Source organism: Syngnathus floridae, chromosome 16, assembly GCF_059516105.1.
Source record: "Syngnathus floridae isolate MCC-2025c chromosome 16, RoL_Sflo_1.0, whole genome shotgun sequence".
Taxonomy (NCBI): domain Eukaryota; kingdom Metazoa; phylum Chordata; class Actinopteri; order Syngnathiformes; family Syngnathidae; genus Syngnathus; species Syngnathus floridae.
In genome coordinates, this window is record NC_142428.1 from 7,030,212 (window position 1) to 7,053,023 (window position 22,812).

Here is a 22,812-nt window from a genome sequence, read left to right on the forward strand (position 1 = left end):
GGGACAATGCGCTTCCGAAACGCTGAAAGGAAATCTTAGCTCCAAAGGGAACATTAGAGTCGCTAAAATGAGAAAAGGCCGCTGGTCGTCTGGTGCTGGCTAAGCAGGACCTGTCACTCACCTGGAAAAAAAAGAATGATACAAGAAGACAAGTCCATTATCCCTGGGCTCACTTCATTCAGGTCATTTGCCCAACATTACTCTAACACACCTATGAACACAAAAAATACACAATACCACATTTTGTTCATTTAATCAAACCACCAAATGAGATGATTTTATATGAGAACATTTGGGATTGTCAAAAAAAGAACCATTTGCATACACAGCTAAATCAACTACATGTGAATAAACTGTACTTCAAATATACTAAACACGACACAAAGTATACTTATAATTACATGACGTAGAAATGCAAAACGCCTTACTCAGAAAAATAAACTTCTTTTGATACATTAAAAAAGAAAATCAAAATAAATTAAATATTCATGACTCAATTTGATTAGAAATGCATGGAGCTTCACAAACTCATTTGGTTGAGAACTCTAAACTAACGGTAGCAATTTGGCGAGTTAATTAAAAAGACAATCAGGTAACACTGAAACATACTCCACTCATCCCTTGCAGTCTTGGACTATGTTGGTAAACTTGCCAGACACTTCATTGGGTGCCCATTAGGCACAATTTAATTGACATACAAATTATTGCAAAAGCCTTGGCAAGAACTATTGTTTTGATTGACACTGTCACAAAGTGATTTGCTACAAACCACAGAGACAGACCACAAATAAAAGATCTTTCCATATGTAAATGATGACATAAGCCCTCGTTTCCACCGACCAATCTACCCGACTCTACTCTACTTTAGCCCCGTTTCCACAGACAAATCCACCCGGCTTCACTCTACCCTACTCGCTTTTTTTGGTACCTCCTCTGTGGTTCAAAAATTTAAAAAAAAGTAACCCGGTTCTAAAACGCGACGTCAATATTTTTATGCTTTACCTGCATTTTGCTTGCAGACTTCTCTTGAGTTACAATCTGCAAAGTTGATAACAGCCATGTAAACTTACACGCTTGCAAACAAAAACAAGTCAGCGGTGCTCCATGTTTGCTTTCGCTTGCACAAACTTTTTTTCAGTTGCAACGATTAATCACAGTAACGCACTCCGTTTTTTGCCCGTGCGTGCGAGCGAGCAGCGGTCGCTGTAACGTGACGTCACTAACGAGGTAGGGAGGGGCTCGTGAATTGTGGCAGTGGGTGTAGAGCCGAGCAGAGTGGATACTGTCGGTGGAAACGGGGCTATAATGACCCTAAAACTCGTTTTTACCAGTTACGTGAAATTAGACTTTACTAGACCAAACTCACAATAACTGTTAGCTGGATGCTTCTCTGATAGTGTCAATCAACTGAGCATAAATATTCTTGCAAAGACAGAAATTTTGAATTGGGAGTTTAGACATTTCATGTGATTAAAAAAAAAAAAAAGATAGTGGTCTTCATTGTAAAACATGAAGCGTCTTTCACAAGAGAACAACCTGAGTAGGATGTGTCAAACCCCTTTTGTCCACCTCCAGTACCATTTTGAACAGCTGATGAAACCGAAGGTGAAGCGCGAGTTCCGGATGCTTCCTTGCAAACGTGACCTTTTTCATGAGGCCGCAACAGCTGCGTTCACACTCACACCAAACACAACTTCCCGTCCTTTTTAAATTAAGTGCGCAGGCAAGGACTGGCGGCTCTTTAGTGGCGTGAGAGTCTGACAACTTGGACACACAGAAAAAATATTAAAACCAAAGCGACAGCACCAAATGTGATGTTGTCTTTTGACTGGCCAATTTGGGGTGGGTTCCCCCCCGACAATGTCCCGCCGTGAAGTTTTTCTTTTCTGATCTGCTAACACTGGAAATGAATGTGTTGATGCTGATGCACTTTGCCGTCCACATGGGAGTGTGTGTGCGTGTGAATGTCAGTGTAGATTTTGGGATAGATCTTGGCCGGGATGGTGGCGCTTCCCTGTTTGAGGAGGAGCTGCTGCTGCTGCGCCAGGTACTCCTCGTAATTCAGGGAGCTCCCGCAGTCTTTATCCGGGCTGGACGAACCGGACGATGGCGCGACGCAGCTTCGTTCCCTCTCTCGACACGGCGGGACGCGGTGGGGGGCGGCGGCGGTGTTGCTGGGAGGGGGGCACTGCTTTCTACTCTGGCAGAACCAGAGAAGCACGGTGCCGAAGATGAAGACGATTCCAGCAGGGATGCCAATGATGACCGGCCAGGGCAGAGAGCTGGAGGCTGCTGGAAAGACGGGCATCATGGGGGGCTTGGCGTCTGCAAAAGAAGGCCACCACACCAAAAGTGTTTATTGATTCAATATTGGGTTATCTTTGTCTGATACATTTGATGAAAGTATGACTTATACTACGAAAAAACTTTTTAGCCATTTGTGGGCCCTCACCTGGCAACACAGTGAGGAAGGCGCTACGGAAGCTGTATCCCATGGTGTTGGCACCTAAGCAGATGTACATGCCGGCGTCCTCCTCCTTGGCGCGAGTAATGAGCAGCTTGTTGAGGTAGGAGCCGTCGGGTCGCGACCACACCTCCCCCGTGGGCAGCACCACGAAGCGGTGGTCTCCCACTTCAATGGTGGAGTTGTAGCGGCTCTCCTCATTAGTCTCCACACGCTTCAGCCACTGGATAACCGGCTTGACGTCGCTCCTCACTTTGCACTGGAACGACGTGGTGCCTCCGTAGTCCACCGTGGTGTTGAGGGGGTGAGTGCCCGTCAAAACCGGTTTGGAGTTGGTCCTCTCTGTAGACACCACACAAATAGAGATTTTTATGTGACGGCTCTTCTGGGGATGTCTACACAGAGCTTGGCCTCGGGCGTACAACTCTGACAGACAGACAGACACAGAGGATGGAGAAGCACGTGTAACACCATAAGCATATGTGATTAGTTTCCTCTTTTTCTCTGCTCCCGGTTGTACAGTGCAGGCAGCTGGCCTATAATCAGATCCAGATTGGGTGGAGGGGCTTTGAGTTAAAGCGTCTCTTGCGCCCGCCCCCCCAATTCCCTAGAGCGAGCGCCACGGGACAAGGCCTTGCTCGCCCGCTTCCTCAATGTGCTTCTCATGGACGTGATTATACACATTCATCCAGCATGTGGTGAAGATGTGATCGCAAGTCAGGACTAGGTGCAGAAGATCAGAGATGGTTTGAAAGGTTACTGTACTTCCGCTGTAAAAAAATCACACCCGCTATTAGAGTAATTAGGAGCATGCTGTAAAACTTCACATCTATATTTGCACTTTGTGTTGTTCCACCAACTGCCATCCTTGCTTCCATCTTTTACACTAATGTCAGCTTTCCTGCGATACTCACGTATAACCTCCACTTTATACGTAGCGTTGATTTCTCCTGCCCGATTGGACACCCTGCAGGTGTATCTGCCGCTGTGCTCTGGCATCAGGTTCTTCAAGGTCAGGGTCCATTTGTTCTGACGGCCCTCGCCGACCTCTTGCTCGGTCAGCGGCCGGTCGTCCTTCAGCCATACGATGTCCGGCCGAGGCGTCCCGCTGGCAGTGCATTTGAGGCGCACCGAACTGCCCACGGGTCGGGCTATCACTCTCTTCCTCATCTTAGCGGGCTGGGTAAAGCGAGGGCGCACTGACCACAAAAAAAATCCTCTAATCAACCATTACTTAATTAATCATGACTTAATCTATGTGTGATGCAAGACTTACCAAGCTTTTCTGCCAAGCTGTCAGAACCATGCTCTGAATGTGCGCCATCAAACACGGCAAGTCTGGTCCTATCAGAGCCTGAGTCATCTGGTGAAACAAGAAGATATAGCAATTTTCTAAAAATTTCAGGAATTTTCAACTCTTTTAATTTCTAGTTCCTGGTTACAAAACAGCATTTGTCTAAAGAAACATCCAGGAAATACAATATCTTGTATTATGGCCAAAGAGGCCCTCAGCAACCTTGAGCAAGACCTTCAAGTTGCCCTCAAGGAGCCCGTTAGCACCTCTCATGGCAGGCCCAGACATCAGCCGGGTAATGAGGCAACACTGGAAAGCGGAGTAGTGTGAAAATAAAGAAGGCGCCGGAATTCCTATTAAAACGACGCTGCGACAGCATCACTTGGCGCCATCTCTGTAAATTCACCATTTGTACATATAGCGGGTCGCATGCTTGGGTCAGACTGCGGAGCATTTGGGAGTAATACGATGCGAGTTTTTCACGAGCACAATTCCAGGAGAGACAGCTGTGGCGTTTATGTCAGCGTCTGACATCATGCGGCGCAGTTAAGACGCGGCTTACGGAAAGTATAATGACTGAAACCCAATCGACCGTTTGTGATTAAGGGGTGATGAATTAAAAGGAGCGGGTCGCCAGCAATCTCCGGCTGACACCGATGCTAAGTAGATAATTAGTAAGAAAATCATATTTTGTGTGCCAGCGCTTCACACGTTTTTCGGACGTTGCTTCACCACATACAGTTTGGCACGCTCCGGTACCGGGCAAAAAGAGCAGATGTGACTTCTAACCCGCCTCGTCCCTCCACCCCCCCGAAACCCCGAAAGCTCCGGAGGGTTCTAGGTACAAACCCTCCTTTGTTTGTCCCCTGCAGCACCAGGCCTAGCCATGATGTCACGGCTATTTGAAGGGCCCTCAACTGGCCAACTATAATAACCCATTCCTTTAAAAAACATTCTGCGCTGGAAGAAATCACCCTGTGTTGCTCGCTTAGCGCTCAACATTCCTGCCGGGTCCTGAACCTCCCAATCCAAACAGAACACGGTCCCTCATTGCCGGAGTTTCTTTGGACCGTTTCCCCCCCCAAAACTCAATTTCCTTTCACCGTTTTGGTGAATTTGGGAAAACAATGGCGCCCTTTATGCATGATTTATTGCTAACCTTGCCATTATTGTCTTTACACAATACTGGTTGTAGACAGAGGTCAGGTTGAACATGACATTGCTGCCCATTCATTGCTATTTTAGCAAAGCCGCTCAATTAATAGCAATACCTTGAGTAGTGCAAACTAAATACAAGCTGCAACTTCAATTTACTCACCAAGTGTTTATATTGTAAGTGCTTGGTGAAAATTCCAGCAGTCATGAATCAAGAACATGAGTAGGCTACACATAGAGAAAAAAAAAAAAGCTTAAAATGCAATCCACCTTGAATCCTTGCATACTCTTGTTACAGTGTTTGGGGGGGCTGACGCCATCCGCTCCCACTTCATTCACAAATCCAGCTACAGGAAACAGGTCACTGGCCTCCTGTGCCAGTTGAATCACAGGAAAAAGCCCGGATGATTTGGGCCCACAATGAGCTCCAGATGTTGATGGCGACAATGTAATGCAAGGGGAAAGTTCATCACACTCCACTTCCACAGGTGATCAGGGACACACAGGACACACTGTTTAGCCTGAAATCATCACCAGTGTGGAGCAGAAGATCCAAATGCTATCAGCCCTGAATTATTCTGGCGTTTATTGCTCGTAAAATCCACACATAAACATGACGGTCCAATGTTTATGTGACTTCCCGGAGGTTGCTGCAGGCATGGCTCCATCCTGGAGGGGGAGCCTGGAAGTGATGGGGCCAGTTGTCAGGAGACCACCCTAAACAGGCCTAAACAGCCAGCTGGAGGGATTGAGGAGGCGCCATGTTGCACCGACTGACCAGATTCTTCAGATAGCTTTAGGGAGGACAGGCTGTCTGTGGCAGATGGGGAAAGGACCCACTTCCCCGCCTTCCACCACCGCCACTCGCATCTCCCCACTCACATCCGTCCTGATGGTTCTATATATCTTTATCTACTCTTGCATGGTTTTGCCGCAGGATCGCCTGAATGTGCGCTGACCTCATTCAAATTTGTTTTTAAACAAATGTTAAGATTTCATAAACTTTCAATTGTTTTCACTATGATCCTGGTAGTCCTGATTTTACAAACGCAACGGGTTCCCAGAGGCTGCTTGTAAGTTGAATTGTTTGTGCAGACACATTAAATTTGATTAGATTGAGAAATAATGAGATAAACAAGGAGGAATGTGGAAAACATGACCCAAATGAGAGATTGCTACATTAAGATGGATAATAAAAGTGTAGCTTCATCATATTTTATATACAGCAGAATTTATAGTACCATATATTCTGGACTATAAGGCGCACCTAAAAACCTAAAATTTTCTCAAAAGCCGACAGCACACCTTATAGTCCGGTGCGCCTTATTACCAAATTCCTAAATTAAAACTGGCCCGAAGCATTGTGTCATGAAATCAATCATAAGTGGCCTGCTGAAGACTATGACTCATGAATCAAAAAGACTATGGATCATTATTTTGTGATTCTAAAGTAATTTGTTGCGTCTGAAGTTGAAATAAAAAAGATAAAATGGAGAATGATTTGATTTGGATTAAAAATCTGACATGCTGCATTATTGGTGCGCCTTATAGTCCGGTGCACCTTATATAAGGACAAAGTTTTTAAATGGGCCATTCATTGAAGGTGCGCCTTATAGTCCGGAAAATACGGTAATACCAAGCAATCATTTTATGCAAATGACAACCCCAGACAAATGTCTGATAAACTCAAGCATCTATAATTACACACTAAAGGTGGCCATAAAAAAAAATTGTAGCAGGCCAACCAATGGGGACTTTCAAAAAGACTTCAAATGACACGCTGCTGGTGTCCTGTTATAATTTCAAAATGAGCTCCAATTAAAAGTGATGGTAAAAACTCACAACGGCCTTTATGTGATGACGTCTGACTTTGATGATACGCGGCGTAGCACAAGGAACCTTGACATTAAAGTTGGCTGTATGCCTCCACTGCAACCTTTCATTTCAGCACATTCAGCAGACACCCCCTTTGAACTCTTGGAAATAAACATGCGTCCACACTATTCCCAACACACAAGCCCTGCTTTATTGCAGTAAAGCACCTTTTTTCTGCCGTGCTTCCACATCTGCCTGATTATGGTTCTTCTTCTAAGGAGAGCGACAGTGCACATTCTCCGGCCCTAATTAGGCATCTTCGAGTAATTAGACTAAACACAGCCTTCACGCTCCGCTCATTCATCATGCGCCGCTCCAGCCCCAAAAGGAAATACACCCGCTGCACACACACAAACAGACACAAAGGCTGTTGGCGGCCACATTTATGCCTCATTCAGAAGATGCGCGACAGCCTGAAAACCAAGCGGCCTGTCTACGCTGACTGCGTTTCTTTCGGTGGCCCTCCTGCCGACGATGAGAGTAGCCTACGGCGGAGGAAGAGCTCCAGATCCATTTGATTCATCAAGGATGAAGTAGTATGAAACAATATCCCGTGCTGCTGTTGACTTTGGGCACTGAGAGGTAGCGGCTGTAACACGCTCAACTAGAAAAGGATTCACCGCTAAATCTTTGGAAATCCACTTGCTCTCGACCTTCACCTCAGGGAGGAGGGGGTGGGGGGGAGTTCCTTTAACAAGTGATCCACAACATGTTAAAATGAACTTTTTTATAAAAAGATATAATGTTCAAAATGTGACTAGATTATTCACATTATATTAATACTTCATGTGCTTTCTTAAGTGGATTTGACAAGACTTACACGTGTGGTTGAACAATTCTCAACCTACAGGGAAAAACGTGCCGATGAAGTCACATGAAACTTTTTGGATGATGTCATACAAGCTGTCAGCCTATCACGCGAGGGCTCAGGCGACCATAGTAGAGCCGTGATTGGTCGTTACCTGAGACCTAAACAACTGCAATGTTATTGCAAGTGGCAAAATGGCCGCCCGCTGAGATAGATTAAATTGGATTTTGCTGCTTCATTGATATTCCACAAACACAATATTAATCTTAATAGCGTGTCCAGAGTAGTGGGGCCAATTAAAACATATTATTTTAAGGAACAATTTTGAGTTGACTTAATTTGAAAAAAATATAAATTTTAAAAAATGAACTTTATCCTTACCAATAACAATGAGGGTGTAGTTGACGTTGACGCTGCCAAAGCCGTTTGTGGCTTTACAGATGTACGTGCCCGTGTCGTCCGCCTCCACCTCCTTAATCTTCAGGCCCACGCGGAGGATCCGGAAACGGATCCAGCCGCTGTGGATGTTGCGTCCATCTTTGGTCCACATGATGAGTGGAGGAGGATCTCCTTCCACCGGGCAGGGCAGCTTGATGGCGTTCCCGAGGTGAACCGTCTGTCGGTGAACAACCTTCTCAGACACACGTGGAGGTCCTGAGGGTGGACACGCATACAAAGCATAACTCTCAAACTCTCTACAAAACAAATCTAGATTCAACCAAATGTAACAAAGATATATGTAGTAGTTGACTAGGTCATAAAATGGAAATTTGACAATATGTCAAGCATAGACAGATTTCATAATTAAACTTGTGAGGATAATTAAGGCTTTTATTTTGGAAAATCATCCAATTAATGAAAGTATATACATACACTGCATATTTTTTAAGGGGAAAAACTCTCCGTTTTACAGATTGGCTTGAGTACAGGAGATCATTGTTGAAGCACGAGTCGAGCAAATGGAAAAAAGGAAAAAAAAAAACAGCTTGGTCAGAGGCAGATGGAACGAGACCGAGGTAATTTGTCATCTTCTTGTCTGATTACCCAGATATGCTGAAACTAGATTGTAATAATTGGACAGGGCCTGTCGTCCACAGCCAGCACAGAGAGGGCAAAGTGTTCTGGCTGGACTTTTTGTGTAGCGTGCAAGAGATCAAAGCTGTCGGTGGGGTGCACGGGGCGGGTCGCACTTCGACGGACAGCGGCGGCTCTTAATTGGCTGGGGTCCGCTCCCTCAGATCCGGTGTAGTGAAGCGGGCCGAAACACCCTGTGATGGTGTTAGGAGGCCCGCACCACTGCTCGCACAACACCGGGCACCAAGCGAACCCCGATCCTCCGCCCCGCCCCCTTAAAGCTAAACAAAACCCTGAAACACTGAGCGGACCAGACGGCCAATCAAATGCAACCAAACCCTATCGCTAGTCTGGGCCTCTGAACAAATGGCCTGCTCTGGTTGCAGTAAAAACAATGGGGAGGGTAAATACACATGGCTTCTCCCAATGCATACACACACACGCTCAAACAAACACACACAGTCACATTCCTCTGGTGCATTTCACACATAATGGTAAACAAGAACTTTATTGATGGGGCTGCAAAAAAAAAAGGGGGGAGGGCAGCCAGGTAATTCCATCTGGTTGTTTCATCCGTCACATTGCCGACAGATGGATAAGAGCTGCGTGTAGAACATCTGGGCGGCTGGGTCAAGCGAAAAGGTGGGATTTTTTTTTTTTTTTTGGGGTGACTCACATACTGTATAGATACTAAGTTGAAAAGCATGTTCATTTGCAGCCATGTATTCTATCATGCCGGTACATGGGAAATTGAAAGTGTCATTGTGTACATCTGTGACGAGAACGCAACCGCAGTCTTTTTGGCTGTTGTCAGCTGGCGCATATCTCACCCCGCTTCTACCGCAGCAGAACACATGCGCTGCTGTGTCTTCACAATTGGGTCACGGACTGGTGTCGGTGATCTGATTTTGCTCAGTTCATGACTTGATTGATTCACAAGGAATCAGTCAGATGTTTACATGAAAAGTACATTTCATTGTAAATCTCAGCAAATAGGCCTCAGTGTTCTTAATCCAGCACTCCACAAGATTGTGTGTTCCTTTCAGATTAATGACCGAAAAAGCAAAGAAAGAAAAATCATCAAGTCTAATTAAAGCACCAAAAAGTAAGAAAACTTAAAAGTTAATTTCAAGTCAACCAAGTGAGTCAAGAGAAAAACTAGACTGTACGTGAAATGAAAATAAGACGTAAACATTGATAGATTAATTGACTTTCATTTATTTCCAACGCACAGGAAGAGTTCAGATTCAGCTTCCAAGCATGGACTGCGTACGACCTCGGGGGTTTCCTTGAACTGTAAACTCAGATCAGTGAGTCTAACAAATGCTAAACAGCAAGCACCCAACACAAATCTGGCATTGAATCCTCAATGATACATTGTGACTACTGTAGCCCACTGTAATATTCCTTAAACATGTGTTTCCACTTTCATTTACTGTCTTTCATCACTGTCATCCTTGCTGTGGTGAAGATATGGTAAATGATATGGAATGTTATGTGGGACCCCTTCGGCTCCAGACGTTTACAAATGAGCCTAATGCACGAGACGCTTTTGGCGAGTGCTCCAAGCGTTTGGAATGTGCAACAAATTATTTCCTCCCTCAATCTCCGCTCTTAAAAAAAAAAAAAAAATCTTTTGAACTCCCTTCTGACAAACAAGGCAAAGAGAAGTGCCGAAATCAAGGACGTGGTCTGCATCACGTAATAAGTATTTGCGCTTGTGTGCATGACCGCTATGCTTTCTTCAGTAAGGGGCTCTCCTCCTCCTCCTCCCTCTCAAGGACAGGTTCTCTTTAACCTTGAAGTTGAAAGCGCCGAAACCACAGAGGCGCTCTGTGCGGAACGGAATAACGTCTTTATCTGCATGATTGAAAGGCAAAATTTAATCGCGGCATTCTGATGAAAAAGATGAACTAGAGCTGCACTCTGGGTCACCACGCTGTTTCCCGGGCCTACTACGGCGAGCCGAGGTTGTGATGAACGTGCCAGCTTCACGTCAAACTGGCTGCGTACTCAAATTGTTCGAATTACTCGCCACTCTGTACGGAAAACGATACACGCGACCATATGGGCTTCCCCGTCTTGCGGCGCTGGTATGGAGCGCCTTATTATAGCCGGGCTCCATGTGTGAATGGAATCTTTCATAGTGCAGGAAGAGGAGGAGAAGAAGGAGGAGGAGGAGGAGGGCTGGCAACTTACAGAATTAGCTCTGTTTGTCTTTGCTCAGTTTGGGGACGGATTATTTTAAGAGAAAAGGCCACATTCAATAAGTTGCATTCTTGTGATATACTAAATATAGAGCTATAGAAAGCTCATGATGTGCAGGGATTGAAGTCATGTCGTGGGAAAGATGTCAGGAAATGCCAATAAAAGAGGATAACAAAAAAAATCACGATTATGGTGGATTGAGTAACGTTCTTGTTTATGAACACCTGTGGATTTGTAATGGCGTGCAGATGCCGTCCCCAATACTCACACAGAAATTATTATTCCAATCACTACAAACATGTCAATAAAGGGTGGGCTTGGCCGCTGACAACCATTTTAATAACCAACACCTGGAACTTCAATGACTGGATCATACTTGCAACACCGCTTGCCCCATCCAGGACGTGGTTACTCAAACATCTGTAAACATCATCTCGTAAAAAAGGAGTTGCTCCTTAATCTGCAGCCAAGTGCAAGAATTTGTTGTGCGTTCAAACTCCTTTTGTACACAGCCAAGCCGCCGTGATTCATTACGACGAGAAATGCTGCTACGTTATGTGTGATCGTAATCCTTATTAATAAAATGCACAATATTTCTTACCACAGCAGAAGGGTAACAGTGGTGGCAAAGAGGAGACACACTAGAATTGAAAATAAAATAAAAGTTAGGAAAATGGTTCACGTACGTATCTCTGTACTATCTACTCAGTAATAGCCACAAAAAAATAAATAAATAAATAAATAAATGGACTGAATAAATAAATAAATTGATAAATGGTTGATTGAATAATTAATAAATAAATAAATAAATAAATAAATAAATAAATAAAGAAAGAAAGAAAGAAAGAAAGAAAGAAAGAAAGAAAGAAAGAAAGAAAGAAAGAAAGAAAGAAAGAAAGAAAGAAAGAAAGAAAGAAAGAAAGAAAGAAAGAAAGAAAGAAAGAAATGCCTCACAGTTCAACTTTGGATGTTAAACTGTACAGTTGAACCTTGACCTTGAGTTTAACTTGTTTTGTGACCACAATCTCAACTCAATTTACTTGCATATTAAATCAACTCTTGCAATAAACCGACATAGTATTTTGTTAAAAAAAAAACAAAGTTTTAATATAAATATTTATAAGGGATGTGGCCAAATTAGTTGAGTTTGTCTATTCAATAAATGGCTGAAGTGCCCGCCCCCCCCACACAAGCTTCACTGGAGCAGTGGCGTAACTGAACTTCACTAGTATGTCAGATTTTAGCTCGCAACACAGGAAAAAAAAAACAGCAACAGTTTGTAACTTGAAAAGCTCAAGGCAAAATGCCACTGTAGTTACTTTAAGGATAAATAGCGGAGACAGATCAACAAGAGAATGCTTCCTCCTCTTTCCCCTCCTTCCTCAGTGGCACTGTGTCAGGCCAACAGACCGTACAAATGCAAACAGACATCACAGAAGAGCGCACTCTAATGGAGTCTTCGCTAGCAGGGCTCTATTGCATTTTGCGCCTCTCACAACCTCAGGCTCAATTGTGTAATGCACATCAACAAACGGGGCAACACAAAGTTCAGGGTGAGCAACACGAGCTAGAAACCAAATCCACGCTCGGTGACTTCACATGAGACCGGAGAGAAGGCGAAAAAGGTGAGGAGAAGGTTGCAGCCCAGGGAGTGTGTGAAAGGCCGCGAGTTTTTGTCAGGAGCTGGCTATACATTTCACAAGCACAGATACAAATCAGCATTACAAAAAAAAAGAAAAGTGAGCGGGAGGAAGATAGGAGGCGATAGCGGTCTTTTCAGCATCCCGGCGAGAAAATCAATCCCCGTTATTCCCCCTCACAATTCTTTCCAATCAATAGTTAAGAGCAGGGTAAGACCAGTCGGGGGACAATGGCTCTTTCTTCAGCACCATCTTGATGGAGGCTTGAATAGCAACAGCATCCGTGGTGGGAATGCTAGCGACGAAGCGATTGGGTGACTTCAGGAACAGCAGGAGAAGGAGCGACACAGAGAAAGCGGTAAGGAGACGCTCCCTGATTAAAGCAGAACCACTGGAATAACATGGCCCTCTTGTTCTCACTCAACCTTTCTCCACAACAACAGGGCAGCCCCTGCCGACTCCATGAAAAGAACAAAAAAAAGAGAAGAAATGACTCTGGCGTCATAAAGCTTCTAGAAACATCTCCATCACGAGGCCTGCCCATAACGGGGCCTACTGTGGCGCCTTTGAACTCTAAGCTGCTATATTTCATTAAACTTGACGGCCGTCCGCCGGCCCGGGTTGCCTCACTCGGCGGCATGTGTGTGTTTTTGCTAGCTCGTACCGCTGTCGTCTGAAGTTACGGCACGGCACAAATCCACGCTCCGCCCACAATAAATCAACGAGACATAAACGGTTTTATCGTGTTAGGGTCCCTGCAGTGTTTCAACAAAGACCACCTCTGTTTACATCACGATGACACGTTTAAATGGTTTTGTCTGTGGAAACAAGCAGAGGTGCTACTCCAAACACCATATAAAGTATTCTTAGGGAACGGGAGCCTCCTGAAAACATCGTCTACCAATTCAGAATGATCACAAGTCAAGGCGGTGCGGAATCCTCAGAGGAGTACTTTGATGATATGAAAGGACTCTTTTAATACAGGTTAAAGGTTCCATAAGCTATTTTGCTGTCTGGGAAGTATAGAGACTTTTTTGGAAATTCCTCAACCTGAATTAAAGGAGGTCTTTCATGGGAAGTTTGCAGCGGCCTTCTTCTTTATTAGATGTTAATGTGGAAATGGATTAGTTCATACTTTTGTAATGTCCTATGAAATTGCTAAAGTACAACTTTAGAAAAGAGCCAGTTCCATATATAAATTTAAAGAAACTAAAGAACTCAATATAACTTCCACATATTTTATGTTTTACATGAAAATGTGAGCTATATTTTTCACTATATGTATATATTTATATATATACTGTCATGTAACAACAAAAAATAGAAATAACAAACCGTCAAATAATTTGTTATAATAATGCTCATTAGCAGAATTCTTAAGAAAATATTTTGCAGAGGGGAAGTACTATTTCTAATAAAACAGTGTTGTTTCTAAGTATTGGTGGCAAACGTGAAACCGCAGTAATCCAGTGGCATAACTTTGAAATGTAGGCCTGCCTTTGGCCAGACGTGCGCTGTCACAAAGGGGCCACAGTGAGTAGCACTCTGCCAGCTTTATCTCACTCCATTAGGCGCAAGACTGGCGTGCACACCGGGACTGAGTGTGTTCTTTGGGCCACTTATCTGGGAAGAGGCACCGGAGGGGGGGGAAGTCTGGGAATGGAGAGAAAGGCCAGATAGAGTGACAACCAGACTGAAGGACAGGACGAGTGGCCCCGGCGGTCAGCCTGGCTGGGGGTCGGGGGCGGCTGAATGAACTTGAAGCCAAAGTGGGGCTGTTGTAGAGAAGCACGGGAGCTAAGATGGCAGAGAGGTCTCCTTTAACATCGCTCATAGCGAGAGGAGGGCCGCACGGGGGAGTGCAAGAGGATTAGGCGGGCCGAGGCGGCGGTAAGCAGGAATCTCAACAATCTCACACCCAGATCCTGGGCCTGGACTCGGCCACATGACCCTGTTTCTCTCTGTAGCCCAAAGCAGGGTACAAGACAAGCACCTGTTTATTGCTGTCTGTCTGTTTGGTGATGGATGGACCATCAAACATGTTTTCCAATCATGTTTTTTTTTCAGACTTCCAACTAAATGAAAGAAAAAGAAACTTTTTTTGCAAAATCATGCCACATACATCTGGAACTTTCCCTTCCTTGCAAGCCGCATTCTGCTCAGTTTGCGGCTGGTTTTAAGAGGCCCATCAACAGTGAGGTGCATCCTGCCACTCCCTTCTTCTCACATCTTCTGCTGCATTCCGCAGACAAAGCAGACTTTTCATCAGCACTCTTGTCACAGTCGGGGGTACAGTATGGAGACACGCAACGAGCTGCAGATGTTCCACAAAGTTTAGTCACTGTCACGCTGGTTTGAAGTGATGCCGGACAGTGGCCAGACATACTCTTGTTTGTGCGATAATGGAACGGGGGAGCACTTGAGATCTCCATCAGCTCGTCTCCGAGTTTAGAAAGTGAGGAACAGCCGTATTCCGGGAATACTGGCAACCGGCAGAACTTTCCAGGTAGTGTTGTGAGATTCAAACTGGAGACAAGTTGCTGGTGGACCAGCAAAGCTCCCGCTGACAGCGATGGGGCCTTTTCACAATCCAGGAATATCGTGTAGAATCAATCCGTCATCGTGGGAGCTGTTGAGCCTGTCGTTAACATGTGCTGCTCATTTTTTCACAATTGACAATTCCCAGTTTGCTTTACCACTGATTGACATTTTAGATTCATTAGAGAGTTGGTACATCAGTCCTGTTGTGATATTATACACAATATGGAAAACGCTAGAAGTTAGAGCAACAGAAACTGAGAATAAAAGCAATGGAATTAGATTTTGAGGTTAGAAGTCACATCTGCACACTTTAACTGAGCCAGTGGAACGTTGTGAGGTACTGGAGACCACTAAAGTGTATCTAAACAACGTCAGTGAGGTACGGGCCAAGTTGAGTCTTTGCACACAGAAGCTCAGAAAACATATGCTCGGCATTTTCACCACATTTATCAACTCGGTGTTGGACTATAAAGTTATGGAAACCATTGTCACTTCTTTTGCAATTGACAGAGCTTCAACTCTTTCGTGAAGCAGCCACATATGACGATTTATTTCCTCTCAAAGTTGTCTGATGGCTTGGTCAGATGAAGAATTAAGATTCATGGGTCTAGGCAGGGTGTGCCTTAAAAAAATGACTTCCTTTTTTTTTAAGTCCTTTGGGCTGCAGATGATGATCATAACAGAGACGCCACTGTAAACATAGTTAGGATCATCTCTTCTATTAATCATCCATGCTTAAATGCCTTTAAGCAGATACATGAATCATGTCGATAAACTGATAGCGTATGAATGGAGGCCACATGTGCCAAGTCCATCTAAACTGACTTAAGTAGTACATAAACATGAGGAAATGCAATCTATTTCACTGCATGGTGCAGTCTGGGATCGTGCGTAGCCTCACTGTGAAGAATGAAAGATTATGCTCCTTGCTCCCGAAATGATTATTCCTTGTCGTCCTATTCCGTGCCGTTCCAACTTTGAGCGAGGGACGTATTTTCCATTCATCACAGATGAATCAAGTCCCGTCTTCGCCTCTGCCGCAGCACTTAGGGAAGGAAACGAGGAGCAGCGTGACAGCGTACGCTTGAGCAGTGAAAACTTCTGTTTTGATGAAGTGTGACAAGCATTGGCCCGAACGGTATTGAAACTCAATGAAAGGGGACAATGCGGTAAAGAATTTCCGAGGTCACTCAAAAGAATCGCTAATGAAGAAGAAAATGGGATTGAAAAAGCCAAAAAGCTATGTGGGGTCTCATTGAAGCCCATCAGAGGTGAACTGAAAGGGGGTTTGCGGAGGAAGAAGGAAACTGGGAGGCGGGTGCCTGGAAGTCAGCAGAGGCCTCATTCAAATTTTCTTATCCCGAACGTTCCCTGGCTCGGCTTTCTTCGGGCCAAGCCAAGCCGTCGCTGTTTCCACGGCCATAACTTTCAATCAACCATTAAATGCACAACAGGGGGGAAGGGGGGGGGGGGGGCAGCGTGTGTGTTTATGTGAAAGACGGAGAGGATAAATGTGTGCTAGTTGCTAAGGCAACAAGTGATAAAAGCCTCAAAGTGAGGAGGCAAACAGAGAAACGCATTTGGATTCTTTTCGAATCATGACGTACATCAGTGTTCCTTGACTTGTTTTGGCGTTGTGATAATGAGACTATAAAGTGTCACAGCTGGCGATGACACGTCCAGCAAACAAATAATTACAGAAGTTGGCAAGAAATGCTTCTGCAGTTCAAATCAAGTGCATTGGATTGCATCACAATGCCGGTAGCACCGAACCTGCTGGGCCGAGACGACATCCCGAAGGCCGCCATCATTCAAATTGGGCATCTTTTCTTAAGATAACAAAAGGTTGTCATGGATTTTTACAGACTACCGTGTAGTTTCTTTACATGCCAGCTATATTTTGTGAAGCCAAGTCAAACACAGTGGTGTTTTTATTATTTCTCTTTAAGAATACGATAGCAGCTCTTCTTTTGATGGGTGAGACATCATTTTGGGGAGGGACTAAGAGTTCTGTTGAATAATACTTAAAAAAAAAAGGTTTTTCTCCATTTACATTTCAATCTCTTGTGTTCAGAAGTGATTGGTATATATTGTAAAAACATATTTAATACAAATACAATAGTACCTTGACTTAGGAGTTCAAGTTCAAGGAGGGACTAAGTTCTGTTGAATAATACTTTAAAAAAAAAAAAAGGTTTCCCCATTTACATTTCAATCCCTTGTGTTCAGAAGTGATTGTAATATATTATAGAAAAAATATTTAGTACTAATACAGTAGTACCTTGACTTAGGAGTTCAATTTGTCCGGTGACCAAGCTCTTATTTCAATTTACTCACATATCAAATCGATTCTCTGCACTGAAATTAATTTAAATTCCATTAATCCGTTCCAGTTGAATGTTTTTAATAGGAATGGACCACTTTGGAGTTTTTGAGACCGATGTCAATTTTGATATTTCACAGAAAGAAATTCCAATAACCGACGGGCCAATTCATTTTAAAAATATTTCCACTCATCCACCCACATACAGGCTCGCCTCCAGCCATTCGAACTGTTCTCACATTGGCCGCTGTCATCTGACTCTAAACCAAGCAGGTGTCAAGTACACAAATGGCCGCCTCGTATTGTCCATCCAGTAAATCTGGTCGATCACCGAAGTCAAAGCGGCAAAAAGCGTGGTTAGCATCTGAATGTTGATTGTTTGACACGTTGATTAACATGTAGGGTTAACTGGTGCATTTCAGCCAAGAGCATGTGTGGTCTGAAAGCATCCCCAACCCAAACTAATGAGCTCTGGCTGCAGCCTCTCCTCTCCTCCAAATACAAACAAGTAAGCATTAGCATACAGCTGACAGAGATAAACAGAAAGTGGACAATGCCTTGTTAAAACTCCACATGAATGCTAATTGGAGTGGCCATTTAAGTCAGTCAATGAAGGAGTGTTGCTAAAAGGGATTATATGACCCCTCTTAAGTAAACACCGAGTGACCTCCATTATGACTACTTATCACAGCTACAACCCTTTCCTTTCTTTCCCCTGCGAGGGGTGAAGTCTGACACATTCCTCGGCCTGCCAACTGCCGGGGTCAGCGGCGTGCGCTGATGGACACGGATTGAAAACAAGCGTATTGTTCTCACCTCTGGGAGACGTAGAGTGGGGCTTTTAAAAATTGCCTCATTATCAAGACGTTTCCAAGGGTAATTTGCTTAATAAAACATGCTGCACAATCAGATATAAAAACCCCGTAAGGTCAATATTGCTAGTTCTCACGCATACCTAAACCGCAGCGCCTCAGCAGCACTGAGCACCCGGTCTGCTAAGAGTGTTTCAAATTAATCCGCCCCGTCCAACCTGTGAGACGGCCACATCATAATCCACCCATTGTTCGTCGCAAATGGACCACCGCTCGGTAAACGGGAGCTAAGATGAGCGGAGAAAGATTGAAGGGCGGGGGGGTGAGGAAAGGTCAGTCCGTGGCTTGTTTTAACAACAGCACATTAAGTTAACCTACTTCCTCCGGCTTTACAGCGGTAATAAAGTAGAGGAAATGCAATGACTCGCTGGCGAGACTGACTCTGCCTTGTGCGATGATGTATCGGTCCTACAGATGGAGCTCAAGCAGAAAACGAGCGACGTTCCTGAACCCTGAAATGGAATATTCAAACGTAATACACAAGGCAAGCTATTCTTTCTGTCTCCCCCCCCCAACCCCTCCCAAAGAGTATCTACCTTGGCCCTTTGCTAGTCAGGAGATATTCCAATACGACAAGGACTTTGGGGCATTGAGTTACTTTTGAATTTCACTTCATTATGCGTAAAGGAAATGGAAAACTCTGCGGATGTTGCCAAATGGCCTCGTGATTTTAACAGCCACTGGCGTACCGTGCATCACAATACCTCCTTGTTATGGGAGCGTGATGTAACGGTGCTGTAAAATGTATATTTTCCGACAGGGGTGCAGAGTGTGCGCTTAAGCTTGTCCAGATGTCTACAAAGGTGTATGTGTGTGTGCGTGTGTGTACACATGATGCAGCAATTGTTTGCTGATCATTGAAATGCGAGGAAATAGTGTGTTGTGGTATTTGCCAGAGGAGACACCGGTTTTTCTTTTCATTCACATATGTGCAGAACACACGGTTATCTACCGGGGCTATTTTTTCAAAATACACAAGAAATTGGACTACTGGAGCAAAGTTGAGATTTTGGAGTATAAACTGGCATTTGACTATATTTAATAAAATTTCCTCGAGGGGAATTTATGAAAAATGAATGCTTCAATTGAAGTGTTGCTTGCAATGGCTGTGATAAAAATCACTCAGAATGTTCTGAACTCTTGGTTTCGTGCCAGTACTGACAACTAAATCATGTTGACACCGTTGTTGTTTTAGCACTTTTTGCACAACTTGCTTTCGTCAAAGAGCTGGAAAACATATTTCACAATCCAATAATAATTTCCCGGTTCAATTTCAGTTTGTATTTGAACCGTCCCCTTCATATTTCTTCACATTTTTGACATAAGACCAAACCACACTTAACAATAATTCAACAGTCAACCACAACAATCAGTCACCACCGCAATGTTTCAAATACTATTTTGTCAGAGGGAAGCTATATTTCAAAAAGTTGGAAAAAGGTCAAATTAAGTTCAGTTGTTCCGCTTTTATTTTCATCCTAAAATTCCACCTGTTTTTAATATAAAATTTGCCAATTGGGAAAGATTGCTCCAATGGTAAATTTATTGAGATGGTATGTTGACTCCATTTTGCCTTAATAAATCAATTTCACACAATTTACTAATTCCTTGCAATCCCCATCTTGAGTTAACATCACCCGTGTAACATTGGTCGTCAATGCAAAAGCACAAACACGCCTCAATGGCATGTAGAGGTTCATTAAAGCAAGCAGGGAGTGGAAAACGGAGGACTGAAAAGTTTCAGTGGTCTCTGATCCTGTCACCGCATTAGAGATTGTGCTGGGACACATCACTGGGCACCTCCACCGGCTGCTGGGGGTGGTTGGGGCACCAGGGTGGAGGAAGTGCAAGGGGGGCCAGTTCTCGCTCGGCCAGGCGCAAAGTCTTTCCGATGTAGAGAGGGGATGGGGGGGGCGCCCATATGTTTGTGTGCCACAAGGACAGGGGGTGTGTGGGATCAGATGTCACCTGATGACTGACAGCAACAGGCTTAAAATGCTTTCGCTCAAACTTACGGCCTCCTCCCTGGCTGCATTGTTGAGCTAACAGCAGGAAAGCGACACGTCCGACGTCGTTTTACTGTTTCCAACGCAAAATTCAAAGGAGGAGTTGGATGAAGGTGAAGAGGGGGGACCGAGAGGGGGGTCTGGCCCTTTATAATTGAATTTACATTTGTCACAAATGTCATCATGCATTGTTAAGTTTTACAGGGGTCATTTTACAGCCTCTCTGGGCTTCGCCTGCCTGCGAAAAGCGGGTTTGAGTTGGAGCCGTGGTCTGTATTTCACATGCTGTCAGAGCGGAGCTGTTGTCGTTGGACTGTAAAACGCGGCTCAGTGTATCAAGCCGCAGGAACTTGTATTGACTCTGCTTCCACATGATCATTCAAGATGATCCAGGAGTGTTTGCCAACTACATATCAGTCAGCACATCTGCTTGAGGAGCTTTGACAGAAAAATGATGTGGAACAGGCTCGATTTGACGGCCCATCTGTTCATCCGTAAACACACAAAATGGCCTCTAATCGTATTTAGCCTTCAACGACTTGTTTACTCTCGGTTTAGTCGTGCCGCGAAGGCATGGCCGCCACGCTGTGAATGAGGCATTGTCTGAGCGCCGACGGACCTAATCCCTCCCACACACACCCACTCCTCCACCCTTTTAAACCAACGCTACCTCTTTCCTGCATCCCTGCTGCATGCAGGTATCAGACGCCCCTCCGAAGTTTGAATTGCTTGTGACAGATCCTCCTCAAATGGAGCTGAGATCACATTCCTGCATCATTTTTGCATCGGACATGTTTGAGACGGCCGGTGATGCTGCGTGAAATTACACAAATGGCACCCACGTGTTCTTGGGGGACCTGTTGACAAGCATGCTGCGTGTTCTCTTTAGAAAGTTATGTTCTGAGCCTGGCACGGGAAACTGTGAATTGTGGTCAGTATCTCAGCCAGCCAGCCGCGGGAGAGCTGGATTCTCTACACAGACTTGTGTTCTTTCACCCTGGGAAGCTGATGGATGATGTTTGTTTGGTTTAGCTCTGGAGAATGTGCACACACACACGCACACATTTGAGTCGAAGCAAGTTTGCCCTTCTCTCATTCCCTAGCCAGTGTTGATTTTGGGCTCCTTTTAGTTTTCTTTAACTTACTTTTCCGTCTCTTACTTCTCTGTGTGAAAACATTAACTGAGACTTTCCCCCCCCTATGCTTGAGTTATAATGAGCCATGCACACAAGCGTGCCAGTCTCACAATAAACGAAAGAGTTCACATTCATCTCACCTCGCGCACAGTGGACCAGTAAGACGGCCTCCAAGAAGAACAGCACAATCTTCAGTACCGCCATAGCGTCCAAACACAACTTCATGCTCTCTCAAACTGAAACAAAATGAACACAATGTGATATTCCAAATGGAAAATATTACTTGGAGTGCAAAATGATGATCCACGAGTGATTATCAACAACCAGGTGTGGCGTGGGAAGTTATCCGCTATTAATTAAATGACTTGAAAATGATTTGCGACAAATAATTTATTTATTTTTAACTACAAATCATGTTTATTTGTTTCTTTAGATTGTAGACAGATTGTTTATCTATCTATGCCAGCGACATGAGGTGACAGGGAAAACAAAGGTCAATCATTTACCTGTCCATTCCTTTTTTGTTACTTTTTTGGGGGGTGGGGGCAGTTTTATGAGGTGCCGTAAAATATATGCCTCGGCTCATTAATGGTTGCGAAACTGCTTTACTGTGATGCATATTTAGACAAAGTTGATCATTTTTCTACTGATGAAAATGGTCACAAATCACAACTGCTCTCAATAAATTAATCATCTTTTTCAGACTGTTTTTCCTCAAAGTTGAACTAGAGTGAAGGAATCTGTTCATGTTCCGTATTAACGAAATTTAAGTGGTGAAATATTTTCCACAATTTGTTTCCAGTGATGATACAGTTACATCTTCGCAAAAAGTCCCGTGAGGTTTTCACTAAGAGTCTCGATTTAAGTAAGGAGACAAAATTACCCCAGAGTTAATCAGAATGATACATATAGACAAAAAATAGATCGCTATAAAAATGCTGATGACAAACCTTGATGTTGACTGAATGAAGTCAAGCCCGTACCAGCCTCTTGACACTTTTCGTCCGCGTTGAGTCCATGAATCAAAAGTGCCACTTCTCGGACTTCTTTCAAACTAACGTAACCAGTATAGATTGTCGATGACATTCAAACAACTTAGAACGACGATCAAGTCTCGCCAAATACCACCGCCCCCCAAAAAACGGCACCGTATGTTAATATGTAAAAAGAGCCCAGCGTGCCTCTGTCCTACCTCTCCGCCTCTGACCATCAAGTGACTCGTGCCGTGCGCAAGCCCGTCGAGCGTGTGCGTGCTGAGACTTCTGACCAATCAGAGAACGCGCATGCATTAACCCTTTAACTCCCGGGACAAGTGAGCCCCAGCATGCGTCCCTGTGGAAAAAGTTGTATTTTGTACAGTGACAGGTTTTAAGTTTTTATTTTTACGTCCCCACTTGAAACGTGTTTTTTATTTCA

At 44.3% G+C, this 22,812-nt stretch overlaps 1 protein-coding gene across 1 annotated transcript; it reads right to left on the bottom strand.

The window, feature by feature from the left end:
- Positions 1–237: 237 nt before the first annotated feature.
- LOC148385394 (fibroblast growth factor receptor-like 1) lies at positions 238–22,641 on the bottom strand. The gene is made up of 7 exons (XM_088401316.1): positions 22,347–22,641; positions 21,537–21,632; positions 7,978–8,250; positions 3,741–3,827; positions 3,379–3,663; positions 2,453–2,806; positions 238–2,325 (listed from the first exon to the last, which is right to left on the bottom strand). Exons 2-7 carry the CDS (start codon positions 21,619–21,621, stop codon positions 1,895–1,897), a joined length of 1,515 nt encoding a protein of 504 aa, XP_088257442.1. The 5' UTR covers positions 21,622–21,632; positions 22,347–22,641; the 3' UTR covers positions 238–1,894.
- Positions 22,642–22,812: the final 171 nt, after the last annotated feature.